At 43.8% G+C, this 18,917-nt stretch overlaps 1 protein-coding gene across 7 annotated transcripts in view; it reads right to left on the minus strand.

Moving 5' to 3' along the window:
- Window positions 1–10,314: 10,314 nt before the first annotated feature.
- Window positions 10,315–18,917, minus strand: part of dock10 (dedicator of cytokinesis 10) — a 213,338-nt gene continuing 204,735 nt past the window's right edge. For all 7 annotated transcript variants that reach the window (XM_067450021.1, XM_067450016.1, XM_067450015.1 and 4 more), the window contains 3 exons: window positions 18,473–18,573; window positions 14,178–14,316; window positions 10,315–10,976 (listed from right to left, as the gene is read on the minus strand). In XM_067450021.1, coding sequence (XP_067306122.1) covers window positions 10,929–10,976; window positions 14,178–14,316; window positions 18,473–18,573 — 288 coding nt within the window. In that variant the 3' untranslated portion in view covers window positions 10,315–10,928. The remainder of the gene's footprint in view (window positions 10,977–14,177; window positions 14,317–18,472; window positions 18,574–18,917) is intronic.

Genomic DNA, 18,917 nt, shown 5'->3' on the forward strand with positions numbered 1-18,917 from the left:
ATTATAAACTATTAATTGTTAACTTTTATTTGTGTACACTCACATAACAACAAAACTTTGTGCTTTAGTAAAATAAATAAAAAAGGTGCGCTTTCTATCTGCGAGAATCTAAAGCTCGGTGAATACATGACATAAACATGAAACACACGTCTAAAGAAAGCTTGAAATCGCTAGATTTAAATCAAATAATTCACATTTTATAGTGAATTGTGGAGCTCGCTGGCATAGAGCGGAATATCTAGCGGAGCGTCACGCAACTGTGCTCCGCTCACATGCTCTGATGAAAAAGGTGGTCAGTAGCCTAAGCGTGACGGTAGAGCGCGACAGCCGTGTGAAATCTGAAACCAGTGCTTTTCATTTGAAATGTGAGTGTCACAATATTCTGCTGAGTCACTTTGTCGCCAGGGGCCCGTTTGCAATGTGGGCATGGGCCCGTGTGCGCTGCGGGCCCCCCTGCCGCACGGGCCCCAGTGCGGCTGCACTGCCTGCACTGTCTGTAGTTACGCCCCTGGCGCTCTCATAGAAAGTCCAAAAGCGGATTCGTAGAAGTAATACTGTCACGCTGGAGCTGCAGCTGAAGGAAAACAATCGTTATGAGTGATGAAACGTGACGACGACAATCAGACGATTGCGACAATATATTATTTATGTGTGTTTTTCAAGCCATCTCAATGTAGCCTACTTATTGACAATAAAGTATCATGAATAATGCAGCTTTTTTAATGTTTAGTAGGCTATCTTCTGCTCACCACGGCTGCATTTATTTAATCAAAAATAGTTAAACAGTAATATTGTGAAATAGCCTATTATTACAAATCAAAACAGCCTTTTTCCTATGTGAATATAGTTATTTATTCCTGTGATCAAAGCTGAATTTATCAGTCTGGTCACGTGTCACATCCCACTAAGCAAAGTTATGTCCAAAAGACGTCTTTTCAACGCCTTTGCCACTAGAGGCAGACGTTGAAAACAAAGGCGTCCACTGAGGAGCCAGAATGAAAGTTTTTATGACGTCTGTTTTGGACGTGACCTGCACGTCTGATATAGACCCTCATGGACCTCAAGGTTAAACACTAGTTCAAATCTGCTCATTGTGGACATATGTTCTATTTGTAATAGCAAAGCAACTCACAGACAATGTGTTTGTCCAGAAATCATGAAAATAAAAGAAACTTCACTCACACCTTTAGACAACTTATCATCTGTAATTCACACATCTTTGCAACGTGAGGAGATGTTGAGAAATCAGACCTGAAGGAAAGACTCTCTGGCTCAGGATTCAATCCAGGATCTTCTTGTTGTGAAGAGCCAGTGTTTCCCACTGAGACACTGTGCTGCCCTTAATCACAGATATAAGACACACTTTGACTATTTCTGTCAGAGTCAGACGTCTACAGAAGCTCTTACTGAGAATTAACAGAGGTTTAGATGTTGATGATTTATGGTTCATTTGAAGTCACCATTGTGGAGGGAAGCGTTTGCTTTAGTTGGGCTCTTGGTCCCTGTACATGAAAAAAAAGAAGAAAGCTAAAGTGACATCAGGTGTTGCAGCTCCTTGTTGATGATAACTAAATCATCAGAAAGTGGGCATCTGATGTTGTTTTTTGAGTTCTTGTTTAGCACAATAATATTTTGTTATTAGCCTCTATAATCATGTGAATCTGCATAATTGGCCCCAATAGCAATAAAAGGAACACCTATCCTGACGGATGAGAACAAATATGTGTACCCAATGTTTTGAGAAAATATTTCACACACAAATCAAGATTTGGCCCATGATATTTTGACCGCTCAAATAGGAAATGTCCCTGGTTTCCATTTCAGAAATCCGGTCACCTTAAGCTAAATACTACAAAATGGTTAAACAATTACAGAAAGGTTTTAAAAGGCAGTCTTCTTTAACATTTTCACATGAACTGTTTTAAATAATTGTCAGATTAAAAGCAATGCAGTTTGCTGATTACTTTGAAAGGAAAAAGGGTCAAATTTCGCTAGGATTAACCAAAGTGTTTAGTGTTTTTGTCCAGACAACTGAGGATGCTGAAAATGAAATCGCAAACACCGTTTTGGGGATTTACACAATGCAAAGAGATTCTACAGAAGATATAGGAATTAAGGTTTTGAGCAACCGAGACTGTGCAATTGTGCCGTTTATTATGCTGTTCAGTCTCATTTATGCACTTGATCAAAGCTTTCCTGACAACCTCAAATACACCTTCGAGTTTATCCAGAAAATCCTAATGAACTTGGATGGACATGCTGAATGGCAAGATCCAACAGCTTAAAATTAAAGGCTAGTTCACCCAAAAATTACTTACCCTAATGTAGTTCGACACCCGTCAGACCTCCGTTCATCTTCAGACACAGATGAAGATATTAGTGTTGAAATCCGACGGCTCAGAAAGGCCTTCATTGACACCAATGTCATTTCCTCTCTCAAGACCCATAAAGGCACTAAAGACGTCGATACAAAGCCCATCTCACTACAGCGGCTCTACAATCATTTATGAAGACATGAGAATAGTTTTTGTGCGCAAAAACAGCTAAATAACGACTCATACATGATGCTAAATACTACAAAATGGTTAAACATTTACAAAAAGGTTTTTAAAATGCAGTCTTCTTTAACATTTTCACATGAACTGTTTTAAATAATTTTCAGATTAAAAGCAATATACATTGTTGCAGCCATTAAAAGAAATCAGTTTTTAATGTCAAACTAGTTATATTTTGTTTCGTTTATTTGTTAAGTTAATTTAGAAAAATGTTTAGAGCAATTTTTTTGTTCGTTAAATTAAAGTTGTAATTTTTTTTAAGTGCCGACCAAGCGGCCGACAGTGAGTTAACCACATGTTTAATCAATTCATCCTCTTAAATCTACTCTTGACTTGTCTTGCCTATGATAAAATCCATAGATATAACACTTCAAGCATCACAATGTTAGTTCATTTAGCCTTCTATAATATTACCTCCACAGTAAAAGGCATTTTTGAAGAGCTGATCGAGGCAAACGAAACCAGCTAAACAATCTAAACAAATAATAAAAAAGAACATGCAGGCTGTCTTATCGACCTTACACCTCTGCAAAATGAATAGCCTATAAATCAGATCTTCAATTCCCGCGGTATAGCCTATATTTAAGGAGTTCACAGCAACCAAAGCAAAAGATTCAAGATGCATTTTATTCAGCAGCTCATTTCAAATTCAAAGACCACAATATGAGAGAAAGCAACCTATAAGCACTGGTATAAGATCATTTATTCATTTTTATTGAAGGTCATTGTGTTTTTGATCATCTGAGACTTATTATAAGTTTCATTTTCGGCCATTTGCATTGGCTTATACATTCTCTACCCCTTCGCATCAGGCCACAGTTTATTAATTATTATTATCATTATCATTATTGTTTTCAAGTAAAAGACAAAAATGTATGTCAAATTACAACAACTGTAGAACTGTAGCAAATTAAAAAAAAACTAAAATGCTACTGTATACAACAAATAAACAGTTAAAGGGGTGGTTCCGTGTTTTTTGTCTAGGTTTGGTTGTGTTTATGGGGCGTAGTATAACATGTCTTAATACTTTTTTTTTTTTTTAACTGTTTGTGCTCAGGCAGCAACATTACACACTAACTAAAGTTACAAAAGTCAAATCGCATGACACCACCACTTTAAAGGAAGTGTATGTAAGATTGTGGCCAAAACTAGTACTGCAATCACTATCCCCCTCCCCCTGACTCGAGGTTGCCAGATTGTCTGCAGGATCAGCGGGAATGTTTGTAGATCTGCAGCTGTGGGAACTAGAGCGGATCTGGCAACCCGGATGCCAAAGCACGACTGACTTTGTGATTGGTCGATCGGTGGAGGGCGGAGCTTCAGGCCACAACACAACATGGCAACATCAACATCTTTTGCATATAATTATTATTATTATTTTGCTTAATTGACCAATCCCCATGAATCTGTTACTAGTAAGACATTAGTTGTGTAATGTGTGTTTGTCAAGCTAGCTGTGAGGATTCAAACTGTTACAACATGTGTTCTTATGGTAGTTTCAGAGTATAAAAAGTAAGTGGTTCACTTTACCCCCTTGATTTCTCTGGTATGTCTCAGTTTACCCCTAAGCTGGGGTAAAGTGAGACACAAGACGACTTTAAAAAACAAAAAAATAAAAACATTTATATTTTCACTGACCTTCATCCTGAATACATTCTGATAGTTTTCATTGCTAGGAAACATCCTAAATGGTGTCGATTTTATATCATTTTAGCTCGCTTAGAGGAGAGCAAATGTAAAAACTGCCTCACTTTACCCCAATCTCCCCTACCACACGTTTGATTGGAGTCATTGAACAACGTCTCAGTTACGTATGTAACCCTCGTTCCCTGAAGGAGTGAACGGAGACGCCACGTCGGAGTACCGACGAATAGGAATCTCGCTTGCGAGAGCCAATCTACTTCGAGTCTAACTAAACGAGCCAATGCACATTGGCATGCAATGATTGCACCAGGTGCTCATGCCACGCCACGCGGGTATAAATGAGACACAGGTGATTGCATCAAATTATCTTTTTTGCTGAGGAGCCGAGTAGGTAGACTGGCGCCCCGGCAGGGACAGAGGACATGGCGAAGGGACGTGGCGTCTCTGTTCCCTCCTTTAGGGAACGAGGGTTACATACATAACCGAGACGTTCCCATTCAGTCGGTCACTCTCGACGCCACGTCGGAGTACCGACGAATAGGAATCCCTTCCAAAGCGCCATGGACTCTGCCCCCTTCCAGTGCCCTGTGTGAGCCTCCTGAGCTCTCTTACCTGATGAGACGGGGCTCACACCGAGAAGTCCATCACTGCTGTTCCGCATGACCCGCTCAGTGACTATTGGATAACACTGGGAAAGCGTACCCAATGGGGGGCCGCTGCGGAACCACATCATACCACGGGAGTTATGTGGGGACCGAGCTGAGCCGTAGCCCGCCGCCGTGAGGGGGGCTCCATCCCTAAAATGGAGGGCTCTCCCAAGGGAAAGACACGGGTTTCCGAGAGGAGCAACCGTGGAAGAAGTGTGGGATCCCCGTAGGGTCACTCACATGGCCCCAGCCAATTACCGGTTCTCCAGGATTCAGCGGTAAGGGGCCTGATGCCGGACGCTCCGCCACGCCCGGCACCGAGGGTGGTGGAGGACTCACAGAGTTTGCTTCTGGAGAATTAAGCGCCGAGGCGCAGCAAGCCGACAAGAGCCTCTCAGTGCTTCTACCCGTTTGAGGTGAGAACACAGGAGGAGACCGGCTCTACACGTAGGCTATAAAACCTAGCGAACGTGTTAGGTGTCACCCAGCCCGCAGCTCTACAGATGTCTGACAGCGAGGCGCCACGTGCCAGCGCCCAGGAGGATGCAACACTTCTAGTAGAGTGTGCTCGCAGCCTGAGCGGGCAGGGCACGCCTTGTGCCTGATAAGCCAAGGTGATGGCATCCACTATCCAGTGGGCCATCCTCTGCTTGGAGACAGCCTTTCCCTTCTGCTGGCCTCCGTGACAGACAAAGAGCTGATCTGAGGTCCTGAAGCTTTGGGTTCTGTCCACGTAGATCCGCAGAGCGTGGACGGGACAGAGCAAAGCTAGGGCTGGGTCTGCCTCCTCCAGGGGCAGCGCTTGCAGGTTCACCACCTAGTCCCTGAAGGGAGTGGTGGGAACCTTGGGCACATAGCCAGGCCGGGGTCTCAGTACCACGTGGGTGTCACCCGGCCCGAACTCCAGGCACGATTCGTCGACCGAAAATGCCTGCAGGTCCCCTACCCTCTTGATGGAGGCCAATGCAGCCAACAGCAAAGTTTTCATGGACAGAATCTTCAGCTCTGCTGACTGCAAAGGCTCAAATGGGGCATTCTGCAGTGCTCGGAGCACCAGAGCAAGATCCTAAGAGGGTATGGAGGGAGGACGAGGAGGATTTAACCGTCTCGCCCCCCTAAGGAACCTGCCGACCAGGTCGTGCTTCCCCACCGACTTACCCTCTACATGGTCATGATGGGCAGAAATAGCAGCAACGTAAACCTTGAGGGTGGAGGGCGACAGCCTCCGCTCCAACCCCTGCTGCAGGAAGGAAAGCACTGACGCGATCGAACATCTTCGGGGGTCCTCCCGGCGGAGAGAACACCAATCGACGAACAGGTTCCACTTCAAGGCAAAGGAGCACGAGTTCTGGGAACCAAGTCCGGTGGGGCCAATACGGGGCCACCAACAGGACCTGCTCCTCGTCCTCCCTGACCTTGCACAGTGTCTGTGCAAGTAGGCCCACTTGGGGAAACGCATATTTGCGTAGGCCCTGGGGCCAGCTGTGCGCAAGTGCATCCGTGCCGAGTGTGCCCTCGGTCAGCGAATAAAACCACTGGCAGTGGGACGTTTCTGGGGAGGCAAAGAGGTCGACCTGTGCCACCCCGAACTGAACCCAGATCAGCCGGACCACCTGGGGGTGGAGCCGCCATTCTCCCGGAAGCGCAGCTCGTGACAGCTCGTCGGCCGCCCGGTTGCGCACCCCAGGGACATGAATGGCCCGAAGCAACCTCAGACACTTCTGACTCCAGAGGAGGAGATGGCGGGCGAGTTGCGACATGCGACGTGAGCGTAGACCACCTTGACAGTTGATGTACGCAACGGTCCCCGTGTTGTCCGTACGGACCAGTACATCTTTGCCCCATAACCGGCCCTTGAGGCGGCTCAGTGCACGATGTACTGCTAGCAACTCGAGGCAATTGATATGCCACTGCAGGTGCGGGCCCGTCCAAACCCCTGACACTGCATGCCCGTTGTACGTGGCACCCCAGCCCATGGATGAGGCATCCGTGAAGACCACAGCATGCCTGGATACCTGTTCCAACGGCACTCCGGCCCAAAGGAACCCGGGATCTGACCACGGGCTGAAGGTTTTGCGGCAGGACGGAGTGATGTTCACCCGATACGTGCCGCGTGTCCACGCCCATCTCGGGCTCGGCCGTGAAGCCAATGCTGAAGCGGTCTCATATGAAGCAGGCCGAGCGGTGTTACTGCCGCCGCAGCCGCCATATGCCCCAGGAGCCTCTGAAAATGTTTCAGTGGAACCGCCATCCTGCCCTGAAACGTGTTCAGGCAGTTCAGCATCGACTGGACGCGCTCCTTCGTGAGACGCGCAGTCCGCTTGACCGAATCCAACTCCATACCGAGAAAAGAGATCCTCTGCACGGGGGCGAGTTTGCTCTTTTCCCAGTTGACCTGAAGACCCAACTGGCTGAGGTGTCTGAGCACCAAGTCCCTGTGTTCGCACAACTGCTCCCGGGACTGTGCAAGGATGAGCCAGTCGTCGAGATAGTTTAGGATGCGAACGCCCTGTTCTCTCATGGGCACAAGGGCCCCCTCCGTGACCTTCGTAAAGACACGGGGGGACAGGGCCAGCCCGAAGGATAGGACTTTGTACTGATATGCTCGCCCCTCGAACGCAAAGCGCAGGAACGGCCTGTGTCGGGGGAGAATCGAGACATGAAAGTACGCGTCCTTCAGGTCGATCTCTGCAAACCAATCTTGGGGACGGATGCACTCGAAAATGCGTTTCTGCATGAGCATCTTGAATGGTACCTTGTGTAGGCTCCGATTCAGTACTCGCAGGTCCAAGATTGGCCGTAACCCACCGGTTTTCTTGGGTACAATGAAGTACGGGCTCTAGAAGCCTGTCATCATATCGGCTGGAGGGACCGGCTCTATCGCGTCCTTCGCCAGTAGGACTGCGATTTCTGCACGCAGGACACGGACGTCCGCAGCTTTCACCGAAGTGAAGCGGACGCCCGTGAACCTGGGGGGGGACGCCGGGCGAACTGAATCGCATAGCCGAGCCTGATGGTCCGAATGAGCCAGCGAGACGAACTGGGAAGCTCTAACCAGGCTCGCAGAGACCGAACAGAGACCGAACGCAGGTCCGGCGTTTGACCGGCCACAACTCTCCGAGCCCCCTGGGGACCCGGAGATGAAGGAAACTGCTCTTTTATTGAAAATTTGGGTACTGCTGGGGCTGAGCCCAGAGGCGGAACAGAAACAAAACGGAACACAAGATTCTCCACCCGGGCCTCCTCCGGAGAGTCTCCTGGAGAGCAGTCCTCCTCATCTCCGGGTCGCCCGTCTCAGGACCGCTTCCCCTTGCCTTTGCCCCTCTTCGGGGCTGCCTGGACGGGCGGGACGGCCGGCTTGCGCCCGGCTCCACGACGCCGCTTGGGAGCGGAGGCAGACGGCCGCCCTCGGCGACGAGCTGGCTAAGGCGCTGCCAGCGGCGGGGTGGAGGCAGCAGCTGACCGCCGCGGCATGATGTGACTGATGGCCTCAGTCTGCTTCTGTGCGGCCGAGAACTGCTGGGCGAAGTTCTGCACCGCGTCGCCGAAGAGGCCAGTCCGGGACACGGGGGCATTAAGGAACCTGATCTTGTCGGTATACCTCATGTCCGCCAGACACAGCTAGAGATGGCGCTCCTGGACCACCATAGTGGACAATGCACGTCCCACGGCACGCGCCGTAACCTTCGTCGCACGAAGCGCGAGGTCCGTCGCCGCCCTCAGCTCTTGTAGAACCGCGGGATCGTGACCACCCTCGTGCAGGTCCTTCAGTGCCTGGGCCTGATGAACCTGCAAAAACGCCATAGCGTGTAGGGCGGAGCCTGCCTCTCCACAAGCCTGGTAGGCCTTCCCGATCAGATCGGAGGAGTACCTACAGGCCCGGGAGGGGAGACACGGGTTCCCCCTTGATGTGGAGTTAGGGCACAGTTGCATAGCAACGGCCCGTTCCACGGGAGGAACCTGCGTGTAACCCTTTGCATGTCCGCCATCAAGGGTGGTGAGGGAGGAGGACCCACTGGGCCGGTTTCGGGCAGTAAAAGGTGCCGTCCATGACCTAGTGAGCTCCTCGTGCACCTCCGGGAAGAAAGGAACCGGGGTGGGGCGCTGAGAACCAGCACGGGCCACCCCGAGAAACCAATCGTCCAACCTCGACGGCTCGGGACACGGTGGAGGGTTCCACACAAGCCCGACCCTCTCGGCGGCCCGGGAAAGCATGGCCATCATCTCCGGATCGGTATCGGGCACAGCGGGTCTTCCCGAAGGAGCCCCCTGCGCCGACACCTCATCTCCAGACAACTCTGACCCTCCCTCCGATGCAGCGATGGACATTTCGTCATCGCGGGGAGCCCCGAAGGATATGGGTGGTGCGCATCTCGAGGACGGCCCACCTCGTTCCAACGGCAGCTCTACTGGCTGCGGAGCGCGGGAGGAGTGAGGATTCCCCGCGGGTTGGTTCCCTGGAGGAAGCGCGCTCACCGTCACCCTCAAATCGGCCGCGCTACTACCGGAAGTAACCCTCTGTGGAGGGTTAGATCACGGCAGAGGCACGGGGACTCCGCCTTTTGCAAGACGGAGCCGCGACCGCAACTCCGAGATGGTCATGTTCCCGCAGTAAGAACATGAGTCATCCATCAGCGCTGCCTCAGCGTGCTGCACGCCCAAACACGAGATACAGCGCTGATGACCATCCCGCGGTGAAATGAAACCACCGCACCCAGAAACACACAGATAGAATGTCATCTTTAAAAAGACGCAAGCTCTATCTGTGTTGCTCTTTTAGAATGATGCTCTCCTTGGTGCTGAAACACGCAGGGGGTGGGGCCGCGGCGACACAGACAGGAATGTAGTGCAGCCTGTCGTGCGCGCTCTCTCTCACAGGACGCCTTCAACAGCCGTGAGAACGGCTTTTTAGCGCTCTCCACCTAGCGCACCGTACCAGCTGTGAAAACAGCCCTTGTGGTTGCTCTTATAGACAACCAAGAGAGAAGATCCGAAGAACACACGACCCGCTGCTGTGTTGTCACACCAACACCAACTGAAGAGATCTCTTCCAAAAGGCAGGCTCTTTCTCAGTCGAACTGCGAAGTGAGGAGTAATATCTGGCATAACCCTATACCACTCGGCTCCGAAGCAAAAGGATAATTTGATGCAATCACCTGTGTCTCATTTATACCCGCGTGGCGTGGCATGAGCACCTGGTGCAATCATTGCATGCCAATGTGCATTGGCTCGTTTAGTTAGACTCGAAGTAGATTGGCTCTAGCTAGTGAGATTCCTATTCGTCGGTACTCCGACGTGGCGTCGAGAGTGACCGACTGAATGGGAACATTTGTGTTGAAACAGTGCACAGATTGAGCAAACGTCAACCAAATGTGCCAATGTGTTTGTATTTTATCTCTTAAGTTGGACTTTTCAGTTTTGAACATTTTATTAAATCAGTGTCATGCATTAAAAATGGACACAAACAATCATATATCATCTTTTATTATATAAAAGAAACATTTTACATTTATTCTTATTTACAATTTACAACAGTACATGAAGCAACAGTAAAACATTGTCAACCATAAAAAACGTATAAAATAGCACATTTGTGTTTGTAAAATGAATGAGCTGCGATTCTCCGGATGTTAGGATGGCTTTACATTCACTCAGGGACTAGAGATGTGTTCAACACCCTTATGTGAAATACATTACTGAATGAAACATGACAACCATACTTCTAACAGTATTCAGATGAAAGCAATGACGTGAGAGCCCTATAAAATATTTGGAACAAGAGATTTGCTTAGTCGAACACAACTCAGGTTAATTAAGGTCACTGTTTTCTAAAAGAACGGTCTAGAATAAAATGGCATGTTTGATGTTATGTACTGCTTGAGATGGTATTGGTTATGTAGGCGTGTGTGTGCGTGCTATGCATAAAGACAGTCGTATGCTTCATCCACAAGACTACAATGCTTTTCCTTTTTTGTCTATTTCTATTTCATTAAAACCACAAATTCTGTTCTCCCTTCAGTCAAAAAAATCCGGCAGCCATTTTGGATAAAAATGTGAGCAGTTTTCAAAACTCAGTAGCAGCTCAGACGGCATTGGGTCGTTCCGTTCCTGGTTGCCTTGTATATGGAATCTTTGAAAGGAAGAAAAAAACATGCAGTAAACATACAGAGAAACTACTTACAAACAAAGAGCAGAAGTTTTATTTCAACAATTAAAGGTGCGGCATGTAATAATGATAGTTAGGGGTTTAAATGGACACTGCAGTCCAAATGCAGACTATTGGAGAGAGTCGTTTCCCTGCCAAAGAGAAACAACAAGAACAGAAAGAAGAGAAACACAAGAACTACAGCTGACTTCAGCCACAGCTTTAGATGAAATCAACTGAAGATAAAAGAAGACATTAAATCTCTGAAGATCTCATTAGAGGATTAAACAACTCCACAAACAGCATTACCAGCGTCACACATTACTAACCACTATAATGGAGACACAAACAAACGTATGTTTAAAATATTATCGGTAACACTTTACTTGAAGGGGTAAGCATAAGACTTTGTCAATCGTGCGTTAGTAAAATTAATAAATGAATTTGCGTTAACGTCTTAATTTTGACAGCCCTAATTTTTTATAAATCGGAAGTGAATTTATAAAGCAAAGTCATTTGACAAAGTGTTTTTCTTTTCCGCTGTTTGTTTATGTGTGTTTTTGATTTTTTTTTTTTTTAAATATATATTTTTTTGAATTATTGCTATTTGAATAAATTCCTATTTTTAAGACATTTGAAATGTTCTATTATCTGACCTTTTGTTGGAGGAAACTAAAAAACAAAACATGAACTGAAAAATATTCATGACACTGTTATAAAATAATAATTTGACAGAGTATTACAGTTTTTTTGGATTGCTTAAGCACGATTTTCAAAACATGGCCCGTGTGTTCAAAACACAACCACACACCCAATTAGCAAAACACTACAGATCCGCTGCATAATTAAACACTCTTGTAAAAACTAAACACTTCTGTTTAAAAACTCATTTTTCAACATGCCCAAAATGTTGACATTGACATTCATAATACTCTAACAAAATGCCACTTTATATATTGTACTGTACAATACGGAATTTTCCATATTGTTTTTTTTATTTTTTATTTTTACAGGTGTTTTACCTGCATTTTGAATTACACATTGTATAAGTTTGGGTTAACAGAAATTTCCATACATTTACTGGATAATGTACTGGCAGAAAATTACCAGTACAATTTCCATTTTTATTTTTTATAGTGTAAGTTTACTGCTTACTTAACAAAAAAATTAAATAACTACATTGTCTCTTGGCCTAGCTGGATCTGGCCAGAGATTTTCACCAACAGCGCAGGCAATGTAATCATTAGCAAGACACCTGGGAAAGAAACGTCTTGAATGACGAATCCATCCTTGCAGTGCTGCTCCTCCGTCTGGTCACAGGCCTCCTCCTTGTCCTCCTCGGTGTCGTCTTACTCTTTCTCTGACTCTTTCCATTGTGTTTGAAGACCGATGAACTGACTTGCTGCTTTTTATAGTGCTTATACACCTGATCGGTGTGTCTACAATTAAGCAAACAAGTGTTTGCACAGCTGATGACTGTGTTGAACTAATTGGTTGCACGGTGAGACAGCCGACCTGCTATATGTAACTGATTCTGAACGAACTTGTCTTTGAGATGATTTCTAGTATGATTTATTTTGTTTTCTAACGCATTTTTAGTCAATAAAATCTTAATACAATAGTACATATTTGACTATTAATTTTGTGACATTATAAGGGAAACCGAGCTTCCCTTGCAGTCTTAAAGAAATCGCCACTGAATTGGAGTATATAAATAAAACTAGGACAAGGACAAATAATGATAGATATTATCGATATTAAGACAACTCGATATTAAGTTATCAATATTAACTTAATATTGCTTTTTTTGTCACACAGAAATGCCCTTGGCAGTAAAGCACTGATGATTTTGAGCTAGGACGCAGTAAATGTACTTCTTTTAAATGCTGTCATCATTTACTCACTCTCGTGTCCTTCCAAACCTGCATGACTTCTGGGAAACACAAAAGAAGATGTTTTGAAGAATGTTGGCAACCAAGCCATTTTGGTTAGGCTACCCTTTGAATATTGAATAAACAAAAAAACTGACTCAAATCATTTTATTTTATGCTACACAGAAATAAATTCATTTAGGTTTGGAATGACATTAGGGTGAGTAAATGATCACATTTTTGGGTTGAACAATCATATTTTCCAAGAGTTAACACATCATTTAAGACACTGATATCTATTTTTCATGAGGATGTTAAATTTCATTAAATCTATTTTAAAAAAAAGTTAATACAACTTTTAAAGTGGAAAAAAGCTGTGTCCTTAATTCATGGGACCCAGGCTTCAAAGCTGTTTTATAGAGTATAGTTTAACTGTAGGCCAGTTTCATTTAAATGTAAGATCATGGTTGTCACAGGGTAAAAAACACAGACTGTACAAACATTGCTCCTCATTATATGGCTATATGGTTTCTAAAACTATATAAAACTTATATAATAAACTATTACAAATTATATTTGTAAGTAAAAAAAATGTAAACACCTGTAGAAAATTCGAAAACAGCCTCGATAAAAGTGATTTATATTCTGCAATATTAATTTATGTAATATAGCAACATTTTTAATAAATGTTTCTTCCAAAACACCATATTTATTCGCTGTTAATAGCTGCAGAGTAAGTTCCCATATCACACGATTGTATAAAACAAAATAAGTCAAAGTGGCGTTCATAGAGCAGGATTCAAACGCAGCGTACGTTCGTCAGCGGCTGCGCTGTGCGGATATTCGCCTTTTGCAGTTCCATGCGCTTGAATAATAAATAAGCGCCTAATATGGAGGGGAGGTCTCTCTCGCTTCGGCTTGTCAATTCAGAAGACAAACCAATGGGCCGCTGTCGCTGCATGTTGTCAGTGGTACAAAAAAAACAATAATTTAAAAACACTATACACCGGCCCCAAAGTGCGTCGGCCCACTGGGCATTTGCCCGGTATGCCAGATTACCAGTCCAGCCCTGCATGTCAGTCTTATGCACAACCCTTCACGCAAAGTGTTACCATATTATCTTCAATAAAACATCGATCTATACCTCTGTTAATTCTAAATATGAACTTCTATATACGTCTGACAGAAATAAAGTAAATCTGGTTGGTAATAAGTGAAGCTGGTAATGCAGTTTGTGGAGTTGTTTAATCCTGACTGGGGTAACTTTAAAAGTGAAATGTTTTTGTGTCTTGTGTCAGAGATCAAGTGTGCTGACCTGCTCATTCATGATGGCAGAGAGCTCGGTGAGCATGTCTTTATAGTGAGCTTTCATCTCCTCCTGATACTCCAACTGATCTTCTTTTATTAGACGCTCGTTCACATTCAGGGCCTGCCCACATGCGTCTGCAAACTGCCTGCAGGACAAGAAACAACAAAACAGAATTGCATTCACCACAGTTTTATGAAAAGTAATTTGATATACCGCACAAAAACTAAACCTTTAAGCCGCCTTTATCTTCCAGTACAAATATAATACCTCATTAAAACACTTATATTGGGCCTTATTTTAACCATCTGAGTGCATGGTCTGAAGGTGCACTTAGGTGTGTTTAAAAATGGGACAAAATGGTTGTGCCTAGTCTCTTAAAGGGGTCATATAATGTCATTTTTGTACAAGTTAATATGATTATTTAGTGTCTAAATTAAAACTTTGTAATATACTTTAATTACAAATGATTATATTCTAATGCTGCGTTCACACCACACACGAATGACGCGAATAAATTGTGCTATTCGCACGAAGTTGTACGCATGAACATTTTGAATCCATTCGCTTCATCGCCTGGGTCTCACACCTCCGAAAACGCCAGATCAAATTTTCAAATAGGAGCTCTCTTAATAAATAAATCACATATTTGAGCTTTAAACAACTACATTCTCGCCTGGAAAACTATTAAAACTCTATTTTGTGACACAATACAGTAGTATTTTTAAATTACTCTGGCCTCGGGGTTTCCCCTATGGGTTTCCCATCCGTCACTTCACCACGTGACAGCAGTAAGCAGGCTCCTCATTGGTTAACGCGGCGCGAATATCCGCCAAAGTTCAGATTTTTCAACTTGAGCGATTCGGGTTTCGCGTGATTCGCGCGAATCATGCGTTCAAAACGCTCAATTCGCGTGATCCTTGCCGCGTCATTCGCGCGAATCGCGCCGCAGAATGCCTATTCGCGTCTCTGCATTGACTTAACATGTAAATCACTCGCGCAAATCGCGTCATTCACGTGCGGTGTGAACGCAGCATAAGAAATCCCTCATTTAACCTGGTGAAAAACACCTCTGTTTTCAGCAAGCCGTTTCTGTGCATGTGCCCTTTATGCTAATGAGCTTTGCTTACCCCGCCCCTCTGTTCTGTGGGGGCTTTGAGTGTGAAGCGTTGCTTAGACAACAGGAGAAAGTTTGACAACACAAGTCTCTCAGGACAGGTCTGTGCAAGCTCAACCGTATCAATTCGATATATCAGATATATCAACAACAAAATGGCTGCTGTGTGCATTATTACACCCATGAAGAGAACGCCACAACCACTTAGACACCATTCTGCTCCAGCATATCCACAATGGCGGACAGCTTGAGCTTGAGTCGTGGGAGGGGTGTCCGATCGTGTGACGTCACACATCGAACAGCTTGATTTCAGACAGGTGAAAATATATAAGGAGATAAAAAAAAACACTTGATGGATTTTTATCATTATAGGAAGGTTGTGTACAGTCACTACCAACACACATTGCTGTATAATCAACTTGTAAAAGTGCTTGTACCATTATATGACCCCTTTAATAGGTTATGGCTGTGTTTTTGGGCACAACGTGCAATGAACCAATCGGAGTCTCATCTCCCATTCCCTTTAAAAGCCAGTTGTGCCAGATTCACTGTTTACATGGTGGAAAGACTGAACTCTTCTCCAGAGAGGAATACTTCATTTTTAATATTTGACGTGTGTGTGTGCTGCCCTGTGTGTAATAATCAGAGTGTACACACGTTGTGCACCACCTATAGGCTCATATTACTAAAACACCCTTTAAATAACACACTAAATACTGCACTATTGACTTCAGAGCAGGTTTGTGTTGGTCAATGGTCAGTCGTTTTCAGTTCCTCCAACAATGCTCCTGAACACTCCTGGTTTTCAGACCAGCACACCCATGGGTCAGGCTGTAACTAGCAGCTTTAGTAGTCATTTAAACAAAGTTTTGTGGTCATTTAAACCTATATTATTATTTTCTAGTGTTATTTTAAATGACTTCATAGGCTGCATTTACACTGCATGTCTTGATGCACAATTCCGATTTGGTGACTATATCCGATTTTTTTGACGACCCGCTTACATCATCTTTTCAAAAGCGACCCGTATCCGATATTTGCATTTACACTGTACACTGGCAAAACAGCCCAAGACGTTCTTAACCGGGGAAAGGAAGTAAAGAGGCGCGATATGCAATGGACGCAGACAAAATGATTGCACAATGTTTTGCTGTCTGCACTGTTCCACACGTCTTTAAAGTCGGCAAAACATTTCTCTCTTAAGGCGGAGAAAAAGAGGAGAGCCCTTGACGGGGTTGCCAGATTTATACAACAAAACCCGCCCAATTGCAACTCAAAACTGTGTTAAAGTAGCCCAATGCCGCATGAAAAACGCAGACTTGGCAAAACTGGATCGCAGTTCGTGTCCACCTGAGTTGACGTCATTCGCCTCCGTCCTTTTTTCAATAACGTACGACTCGCATTTACTGGGGAATATCCAATCTGACCGCTTACATGGCAGACACTAATGTACGCATCCAAATCAGATCGGATTTATCAGGGTATATACAGCAATCCTTAAGTTAAATTTACTACTTTTTAATACCTTTTTTACTACCTTCAGAATATTTTTTAAAACCATCACGACACTGAATTGCAAGTGTTAATCAGCGACCTTTCTATTATTTACACAGATTTTGACATATATAACATACAAAAAAGAATAGATTTAGAATCGACACCAGGAGGAAATCCGATATAAGTTATCATTCAGACACAGTAAAATAGATCTCAACATTCACAAAGGTTGGTTAAGGAGAAGCATTACTGCATACACATCTGACTTATATTAATAATTGGTAATTCAGCAATTCAATTATTTAGTTTTTTTTCCAATAACAAAACCTGAGCCAAATATTACATTTCTATAGCTGTGATAAGTTGTTGAACATTTTTTTCTGTGATTAATTGCAATTAATCGCAATAAAAAAGAAATGTTTTGTACGTTTTTAATATTTTTTTTATATAATAATTTCATTGTTAATCAAATTAATGTAGAAACAACATAAAGACAGTATATTTTAAATACTTGTTTAAATGGCATCTTTTTATGAATGAAGGCCAGTATTACTGATATTAATACAGCTACTTTTTTTACATTTATTATTAGGCTTCAAAAATATAACAGTTTTTAATTTAAGTAAACTTAAAACAATGCTAACATAAACCCATAATAAATGACATGTTTACACCTGCCCTTCCTGTCTTAACAGTTAGGAAATATACAGATATTTAATAAAGTTATCAAAGTTAAATGCAGTCTGCACTGCATAAACTATAAATTAAATAGTTAATCCTTATTAAAGCTACAAAAGTTATTTAGTCTAGAGCAGCGAGTCCTTTTCTCTGTTCCCTTTGTTCTTTAACTTTACTCACAGGAAGCTTTATTGGCTGCTGTCCCTTTAAGAGCAGACAGACACGCGGATATCACTGTTTACTGTCTATGGATCGCCCCTCATTCTCTCACAACTCTTTTTGTTCATTTTAGACTTTATATAAATCATTTAAGATTGCTCTTATGAGGACAGTCGTTGAAGATATGCCTTGATAAAACGTAAGCCAGCCACTTCTGTTGAGCGCGCAGTGTTCTGAGATGATGCCGAACGGCCGCTGAATATGACGTCAGCATCAAACATACGCCGAGACGGAGACCAAAGATCTTTGATTATGTGCCCAGATATGCTAAAGCCCATATTTAAACGAACTAACGCGAACGCAAATAGAATTTCAATCAGAATAGGACACCTGATAGTCTGAAAAGATAATACCTAATTTGGAAAAAAATAATACGTCTGAGACCACATTTAACACTTTTAATGGCCTTAAATTTGACAATTTTGATTTATCACTTTTTAATACTTTTTAAAACCCCGCGGACACCCTGTTTATTACCACATATGAGTGAGGCCTGAATCCGATCTCAGGATATCGGAATTCATGCGTTTTTTTACTGCTAACACGTTCACATGTCATATCCGATCTGTGCCACATGAGAGGAAAAAATCGGAATTGGGTCACTTAAACCATGCAGTGTAAATGGGACCATATATGCAACGGCATGGAGCAAAAGCAAGCGCACAGAGAGATTTTCAGTCTTCATAAGAAAGTACAGCATATCTGAGACACTGCACATCTAGATTTGTGTCACGGTGAAGGAAATTCACTGTTTTTAAACATCCTTCATGGGGGGAACTGAATAAAGAAATACCTGAAGATCTCTTTCAGGAGTTTGACTTGGTTGTCTGGATATTTCTTGGCATTCTTCTCCTCAAAGAAGGCTCGGGCGTAGGCCATGGGCCCTGCATTTACCTAAAAATAAAAAATAAAAACCACAAACTTCATAAAATACAATCTTATTTCACGGTCTTAATGAAGCTACCGGAGTTACGAAAAAACTGTAATGTCATTAAAGGGATAGTTCACCCAAAAAGGATAGTATTTTGAAGAATGCCGGTAACCAAACAGTTGATGGGCCCCATTGAAAAAAATCCTATGGAGGTCAATGGGACCCATCAACTGTTTGGTTAATCTTCAATATCTTCTTTTGAATCGTGAATCATTTTTTTTGAATCACTGAATCGTTTCCTATTTCCTATATAGTGTGCTGTGTGTGCCTTTCACCACACAGTAAATTCCCCAGTGTTGAATTAACA

The sequence above is a fragment of the Pseudorasbora parva genome, chromosome 8 (genome assembly GCF_024679245.1).
Source record: "Pseudorasbora parva isolate DD20220531a chromosome 8, ASM2467924v1, whole genome shotgun sequence".
NCBI lineage: Eukaryota > Metazoa > Chordata > Actinopteri > Cypriniformes > Gobionidae > Pseudorasbora > Pseudorasbora parva.